We start from the raw sequence: 8,892 nt of genomic DNA on the forward strand, positions 1-8,892 counted from the left end.
TCGATTCACGGGATGTACTGTTCCTACGGACCGCAGCGCCGATGATTCTAATGCATTTTTTAGCACTAAAATCGTCGTTTTTGCCTCCAATTTCAACACAAACCAAATCTACATATCCTATAAACACAAACCCCCTCAAAAGAAATTCAAGCAAAACAAACTAAGAATCAAAACATTTTATGCATTATTCAAAATTGGAACCCTAAAAATTCAAACCATAAAATCTCTCTCAAATCTTCAATAATATCTTCCAATAAATTGATCCCAAACAAGACTATGAATGATGTACTAACCTTCTTTGCCAATTTTGGTCAATGAAAAGTTGACGGAAAAGACAAAAAATTGCCACACCCGTGGAAGACCCGTTTTCTTTTTATTTAATCAGTGATTCCAAGAGAAAAAGTTGTGGGATTATGTAATTATATATAGGGGCAGTTTTGTCATTGCATAAAATAAGGGCATTTTTGCTTAAGTTGTATAGTTTTGATAATTTCGTTTAACCTCCCTTATTTTAGGCATTTAATATAATAATATATATATATCTAACATTTCCTAGACATGTACTATATACCTTGCATCATTATTCTTAAACATGTTAATTAGACTGTGTCGAATGGAGGCTTAGCATGAAGCCCAAAATTAAACCCGGCTTGAAAGGGTTTGGTCTAACACTGAAACGTACTAGGCCTAACCCATCATTATTGAGAATTTTAAAAAATTAAAAAAATTAAGTAAATAACAGTTGGCTTATGCTTGTAGTAGCCTTTGCTTGTGGTAGAAGTTGTTTTATTTTTTAAATTTTTTCTTTTATTTAAACAATCCAAATCTTCTTTATTTTCTAATTTTATTTACAAATCTCTTAATCTTAACTCTTTTATTATATTCTTAATCTCATTTTATCTCATTAACTTTTTTCAAAAACTATCTAAATTCACAAATAATAATTCTCTATGTTTATAATTTCGCTTTTATTTTAATTTTATCATTATATAATATTACAAATATATTTAATGTTAAATGAATTCAATCAATTTCAATCCATTTAGATAAATGATATGATATTTATATTTTATTTATGTTTGTAATTATATAGTATGTAAATTAATTTATTTGTATTATATTATAATATTTTTTATCATGTAATCATGATATTCTTTCACCACAAATAAGAGATTATAAATAAAATGTTTGGGATATTGTCTTCAATTTTAATAATTGAAAAACAATTTATGCTTAAATTTTTTAATTAATTCTTTTTAAAAAAAAATTGTTTAAATAAGCCGATCCGATTAAGCCCCAACCCTATATATATAGGGTTGAGTCTTGGGCTTTGAAATTTTCATGGGCTAACTCAGCCCAAAGGCCCATCATTATGCAGGCCTAAAGCCTGATCCGACCCATCAATATGTTTAATTATTTCAAAAATAAAATTTGATACTCTAATTAAAAAAATACAAAATGATTAGGCAAAAAAAGCATAAATATAAATTCAAGAACATAACAGATTTAAACAATGAAAAACAAAACTAATAAATTAAAGTAGCTACCAATAGATAAAAAAACTAAGACTAATTTTTTTAAAAAAATAGTGTTTATGAGATAGTGGTAACGAATCAAAGGTATTTGTAAAGAATAAAATATTAAATTCTTAATATTAATAAATTGATACCGGTATAATTTTGTTAAAATAAATTTAATAAAACGTGAGATTTCTTTAGTATAGAATTAGATCGATATGAGCTGAGTTGGAGTAAAGTTTAACTCGATATTGACTTAAATCCAAATTATTCAGCTCAAGATTAACAAATTAAGGGTCGAAATTCAATCGAAATTGACTCAAACTTGAATATTAAAATTAGCTTAAAAGTGAATCTTTTTTTGAAAATGTACTCAATACTTAACTTGAATTCAATTTATTTGATCTAAACTCGAATAATTTGAATTGAGTTTAATCTTATTTTAATCTAATAGCAGGGTGTCAATAGCTCCACATATTTCTTTTCTGGCAAAAAGTTTGGTTCAAGCCCAAACTAGGTCTGCCCAATCTAGCCTCTTTTGTGCTGGTCGGTCCTAGTCTTTTTGTTGAAGCCGTGATCCCAGTTTAAGAATACCTTACACCGGGTATCCAAACATACCGCCATCCAATTCCTGCACTCGCTTGACTTATTCGAATTAGCGGTTGATTTGAGTCAAACTAAATTTAAACTCGTTTGAGTTCAAACTCAATCTGACTTAAATATAATAAAATTTGAATTCGAATTCGAGCTCGTTGAGCTCATTATGATTGAGCTCAAACTTGGTTTAAGTTTGACTCGACTCATTTCGAGTTTAAGTTTTTAATTAATTTGTTATTAAAATAACATCATTTTAATACATATTAGTTAAAATGACATAATGTTATATCAAAATTTTTAATTCACAAACTTTGTTGAGCAAACTCGAGCTGAGTTTGAACTCGAACGGATTCGGTTCAAATCTAACTATAATTCGAACTATCCTCTCTCCCTCTCATTCAATCTCGTTCCGGTTCGCTTTCCTCCGGTTCATCCAATGGCTCAGCCGATCATTCTCTCCGACGAAGAACACCAAATCCCCTTCACAACACCACTTCAATCTCTCTCCAAGAAGCCCCGAACTGGGCCACGCGACCCATACCCACACAAATTCTGGCCCTTGATGATGATCCGACCCCTCAAAAACTGGGTCCCGCCGCCTCACTCTCCTCCACGCCGTCATTCGTCACCGAGGCTCCGATGTCCGACCTCGCTATCGTCAAATGCACCATGGCCTCTTCGCTTGATCCCCAATTTAGGGTATCGAATTCTGATAAAAACTCTGCTTATTTTTAGTTACTCTGCGCACCAACTATTTTTACCAAGTACAAATATTATTTAATCTCAGAAATGAAAATTTATTTAAATTTTCGATTTAATTAAGCAATACCTTATTTATTTTATATTGGGATTGTGAGAATATGTGAAGTAAAAAAATATTGAACTTTTGCAGTTTTAATAGGGCCTGTATTTAGAAAATGTGTTTTAAAGAGCTGTTTAGGCTGTAGAATGAGTTTAATTGATTGCTGTCTTTGACTTTGGAGAACTATGATTCTGACGTTCCCGGATAGTTATTGATGTGTGCATTGTAGTGTGTTATTGAAATTACATCGTGTTAGAATTTTTATTTTTCATGTGGTAATTAGAAATTTAGTATGAAATCTGACATTTCACGTTACCAATGGAAAGATGTTAGGTTACTAGTACTGGGATTTTGTTTGTGTTATTGTAGCGTTGCCATTATGTGGATGATAGATCTCATTGATAAAAGGATCATAAGCACAAGTGGCAAAACCTTGGAGGCAACAAATGTTAATTACACAACAAAGGAATAGCTTGTAGACAAGCAGCCAAAAAATGGACTACAAGGATATTCAATGGTAAGGTGGCAAACTAAGATTTGAAAGGAAGTTATAGAAAGGAAAATAAGAATAAGACCTAGGCTAAGAAAAGAGGAGAAAAGAAGTATTGTGAAGAAATTGGGTAAAAGGAGAGCTCTAACCTCTCGCAAGTTGGAAAGAGTGTTGCTACAATGTTTTTTTAGGTTTCTATATTATTTTCTTGGGTTTTGTATGCTAGAAGTGTAATGAAATAGAGAGTTTGATGTAAATATTTTTTTATTGACATTCCTTAATTATATTCAATACAATTATCTTTATATTTACATTTGAGTTGTTGAGTACTTAAGAAATTCATTTTACAATAAATATTTACAATCCTAAACACAATACAATTTTCCAACAAACTTCCCACTGAGTAAGCTTTTCTGGTAGCAACAAAAAGGTTGATTGAAGTGCAATTCTAAGTCTTTAACATAACAAGTCTAGCTTATCTCTAGGTACCTATCAAGTTCACCAAAAGAATTATTAAAGTCCTCTAAGTCTTATCTGTCCATCAATCAACAGTTATGTTGCAACCATATTTTCCCAACTCTTCCTATGGTTTTTAATTGAATTATTCACCTTTTCACACTCCTTTTTAGTAAGGGAACTCTCACATCATGATAAACTGCCCAATTGACTCAATCATAGTCCTAAAACTAGAATAATTCACAACATTAAAATTTATATCGGCATCATACATCCACCTAGTAATATCTAAACAAGCTTTGTCCCTTAATTCCTTCTTGTAGGTTTTATTTATGGTGGATTATCTAATCGCATTTTTCTTCTTATCCTACCTTATTTTCCTAGTGTCTTTAGCCATGTCTGCATCCATAGGGCACTTAACATTAGATCATTAACTTAACTTGATCCTTTGATTAAAAAAAATTTACTCCCGCCACTTGAAAATTTCTTTACAAAAGAGATTATATTATCTTCATCATTGTCATCTCCCAAATGATCGATATCACATATATCAGCAAACAAATTCCCACCTTTGTTTCTTTACTAGAAACTTTAGCATTCAAATACTCTATAATCTCCTCACAAACATTGGAGCACTTTGTAGACTTCTTCACATCCTTATACCATCCAACAAGGTGCTTCTTTACTCTAAATATTCCTTTTTTGGTTACTTTATATTAAAAATTGCATATAAATTGTTTTTATTGTTAGGATTAGCTAAACTAACATACTTTGAAGCCGAATCTCTATTAGTCTCATTGTGATCTTGAGCAAAGCCTATTTGAGAATCTTAAGTACCTAACAATGACAAATAATTTACTAGTTAAATTATAGAGTAACAATAAAGCACCAATTATAAGACAATTTATAAGGTAATAAATTTACGTTATAGCATAATCATGACATAGAAAGTATAAACATCATATCTAAGTTAAAAATTATTATTATTATTATTTATTATAATAAATCATAATACCTTTTACAAAGACAAAACACAACTAAATTGATGTGTGTAAGAGTTATTGTCAAAAAACTTAATATTTAGGTTCATTTTGAAGGTTAGGTTGTGTGTAAAATTGTAATTGAAATATTTAGAAAAGTTTATTATTATTATTTATTATAATAAATCATTATACCTTTTATAAAGACAAAACACAACCAAATTTTGTTCATTAATTGATGTAAGATATAATATTCTTGTAAATATATGATATAATGTTTTTATAAATTGGATGTTATATTTATATTCTCAATTAATTATTAACATCTTTTTTTCACAATTTATATATTTCAATTACAATTTTACACACAACCTAAGAACCTAACACTAAGAATGAGTGCAAATATTAAGTTCTTGGGATATTAATTAAAATAGACACAAAATCTTAAGTTTAAACCTTTTTATATAAACTTTTATTGAATTTATTTTTTTAAGCAAATTCAATATTTATTTCAACAATGCCCTCTCTGGTTATTATGTTTCTTTAGTTGTATTTTTTCTTTGATAGCGTTTTCATCAACAGTATATCTTAACATCATCACGTTGATTGTAAATTTGATAACTTATGAATCAAAATATTTGTAAACTTGTTTTAAAATAAATCGATTTTTGATTTGATTGTTGATATATTCAAATCAGAATGAAAAATAGTGTGAAAAATGTGAACGCACTTCTCATACTCATGATTTAATATAAATATTATATTATATATATTATAATATAATATAACATATATATATAATATAATATATTTAGAACATGAGTGTAAGAGAGTATGAACATAAATATATATAAAATATAATGTTTACATAAATATATTTGTATAAAAAATAATTTTATATAAATATAAATATATTTATGTTAAAACATGAGTGAGAAAAGTGCATCAACATATCATCCACTCATGTTATATATATATAATATACTATTTATATATTATAATATAATATAATATTTATAAAATATTATATTATATTATATTATATTATATATGATATAATATAATATATGTATATATAAATAATATTTAAATTGAAATATGAGCGCGACAAGTGCATTAGCACATATTCTTTGCACTTTTTGTATTCATAATTTTCCTAACTTTTTGTACTTTTTGCACTCGCGCTCTTCGCACTCACACTTTTCACACTTGGACTCTTCACATTTATCTTCATCTTTTCATTTCGATTTATACATATCAACAATCACACAAAAAAAATTTGTTTTCAAATAAGTTTACGAATATTTCATTCATAAGTTACCAAACTTTTATCAATGTGATGATACAAGGGTATCTTGAAAGAAAAGGTTGTTGACGAAAAATCATATTGAAAAAACATATAAATAAAGAGGTAATTAGTGGAGAGGGGTATTATTAGAATAAAAAATAAATTTGCTTAAAAAAGTAAACTCATTAAAAATTTTCCTAAAAAGGTTTAGCTAACAATTTTTGTGTCTATTTTAATTAATATCTCATTTTTTGACAACTAACAATAACTATTACATCACATCAATTTAACTGTGTTATTAATAAAATTTATGAACTTGTATATGTTGTTTATACTTTATATGTCATAACTCTATTATGACTTGAATTTATTACCTTATAAATTGTCTTATAATTTATACAATATTGTTATCTTATAAATTGTTTGTCATGGTTAGACACTTAGGATTCTAAAATTGCTTCTTCTCAAGATCATAATAATGCTAACAAAGATCTAGCTTTGAAGTATGCTCGTTTAGTTGATCCTAATAACAAAAGCAATTTAATATGCAATTTTTGTGATAAAATAACAAAAAGGGAATATTTAGAGCTAAGAAGCACCTTGTTGGAGGGGATAGAGATGTGAAGAAAGTGTGCACTTTAGAGCAAAAAAACACCTTTTTTGTTGGTATAAAGCTGTGAAGAAGTGTACAAAGTGCTTGTGCAACCCCTTCCCCCTGTTCATGAGGAGATTATAAAGTGTTTGAATGCTAAAGCTTCAAGTAAAGCAAACATAGATGGGAACTTGTTTGTTGATATATGTAATGTCAATCACTTGAGAGATGATGATGACGAAGATAATATCATCTCTTTCACAAAGAAATTTTCAAGTGGTGCGAGTAAATAATTTGATCAATATAATAGTCAATGATTTAATGTTAAGGGCCCTATGAATGCACACATGACTAAAGACTCTTGGAAAATATGGCAAGATAAAAAGATAGATGCGATGAGACAATCCACCATAAATGAAGCTTACAAGAAGGAATTTAAGGACAAAGTTTGTCAAGATATTGCTAGGTGGATGTTATGATGCAAGCATGGTTTTTACTGTTGTAAATTACCCTAGTTTTAAGATTATGATTGAGTTAATTAGACAATATGGAATTAGGATGAAATCACCTAGTTATCATGATGTGAGAGTTCCCTTACTAAAAAAAGAATGTGAAAGGGTGAATAATTCGATTAAAAAACATAAGAGTGGGCAAAATATGGTTGCAACATAATAGTTTATGGATAGACAAATAAGACTCATAGGACTCTAATAAATTTTTTTGTGAACTCCCATAATAAATCAATCTTAATTAAGTATATTGATGCTTCTACATATGCAAAAACAGGGGGAAAATTGTTTGATAAGATGGTGGAGAAGATTAGTGCACAACATGTAGTTCAATTTGTAGCGACAATGCATCAGGCAATATATTAGTTGGTAAAAGTTAAACTTATGAACTTTTATTTATTTTTTTTCCATTCAATAGTTCATGTATTGAAATTTACATGTTATTTGAATATTTGATTTGTTTTTTAGGAAAATTGTTACAAGCTAAGAGAAGTCATTTGTATTTCACACATTATGTTGCACATTGTATTGATCTAATATTGGAGGATATTAGAAAATTGTTTGTTATTATAAGAACTATGAAAAAAAATATTGTTCTCAATGGGCATATCTATAACCAGTCTAGTGTGGTGAACATGATGAGGTGACTCACAAGAAAGAAAGATCTCTTTAGGCTAGATGTTATAAGATTTGCAACAACATTTTTGACATTGCAATGCATATATCAACAAAAGAATAATTTGAAGAAAATGTTTACATCAAAAGAATGGATAGACTCTCTCTAACAAACTCCAAAAATGGTTGGATAGAATTCTCAGAATTGTTCTCCAAATATTTTTCAAAATATGAGAATGTTAAAAAAAGTTCTTATAAAAATATGAAAAAATTAGCTGAAATTGCCTTTTTAAAAAACAAAGAAATTGAAGTAGTTGCAATTCCTTTAAAAACCTTGAGACTAGGACAAAAAATTTTTTCAAAAGAAACTTCAACCATTGTTCTAATCTTAGAAGAAGAATTTCAAATCGAAGATCCAAAAGTTTTAATAAAAAATATTTTCCCAAAGGGATTTCATTATATCCCAAATGATTTAAGAAAAACACAAAAATTTTATGAATTCATTCTAGTTGATTCTGACTCTTGTGAATTCAAACATTATCAAAGCAAAGAAGATCTAAATTTCATAACTCATTTAACTCTACACATCATGAAAGTCCTCAGTCCTTCTGATTGGGGCAAAGATCTTTCAAAACGAAAGAAATTTTCCCAAATATTTAACCTTTTCTTTTATACATACTGAGACTATCAAAATGCATGGTTCCATATCTTGCTCTATCAAAATGATCAATTCAAGCACTTCTGGATGATCTACTTCAAAAGAAATATAATTTTCAAATTCCCATTATGGTTTGTCTAGTAGTGGAGAATATTTTGTCTCATACTAGAAATTTTCCTTGAAATTGTACAAGAGTCCTACAAAATTTTCAAATCAAATTTCAAATGCACTAAAAAAGAAGCTTATTTCCAACCAACTCTCCATTTCTCATCAGAATTTCATCTCTCATGAGATTATGAGAGTTTTGGATCAACTACCCAAATTCCCCAATTGCTTACAAAATTCAAAGTCAAATGGTGGGAAAAATATGACCATTCTCACATAACCA

At 28.5% G+C, this 8,892-nt stretch overlaps 1 protein-coding gene across 1 annotated transcript; it reads left to right on the forward strand.

The window, feature by feature from the left end:
* The first annotated feature begins 2,498 nt into the window (after window positions 1–2,498).
* On the forward strand, window positions 2,499–3,717 carry LOC123229971. The gene is made up of 2 exons (XM_044656041.1): window positions 2,499–2,813; window positions 3,286–3,717. The coding sequence occupies exons 1-2, from the start codon at window positions 2,551–2,553 to the stop codon at window positions 3,386–3,388; spliced, it is 366 nt and encodes a 121-aa protein (XP_044511976.1). The 5' UTR covers window positions 2,499–2,550; the 3' UTR covers window positions 3,389–3,717.
* Window positions 3,718–8,892: the final 5,175 nt, after the last annotated feature.

This window comes from Mangifera indica, chromosome 1, assembly GCF_011075055.1.
Source record: "Mangifera indica cultivar Alphonso chromosome 1, CATAS_Mindica_2.1, whole genome shotgun sequence".
NCBI classification, from domain to species: domain Eukaryota; kingdom Viridiplantae; phylum Streptophyta; class Magnoliopsida; order Sapindales; family Anacardiaceae; genus Mangifera; species Mangifera indica.

What these genes read in the sequence shown, in the direction of transcription:
- LOC123229971 (XM_044656041.1), top strand. Translation starts at nt 2,551, where the DNA reads ATGGCTCAGCCGATCATTCTCTCCGACGAAGAACACCAAATCCCCTTC. An exon ending in CGCTTGATCCCCAATTTAGG is followed by an intron (nt 2,814 to 3,285) that starts GTATCGAATTCT and finishes GTGTTATTGTAG; the next exon opens with CGTTGCCATTATGTGGATGA.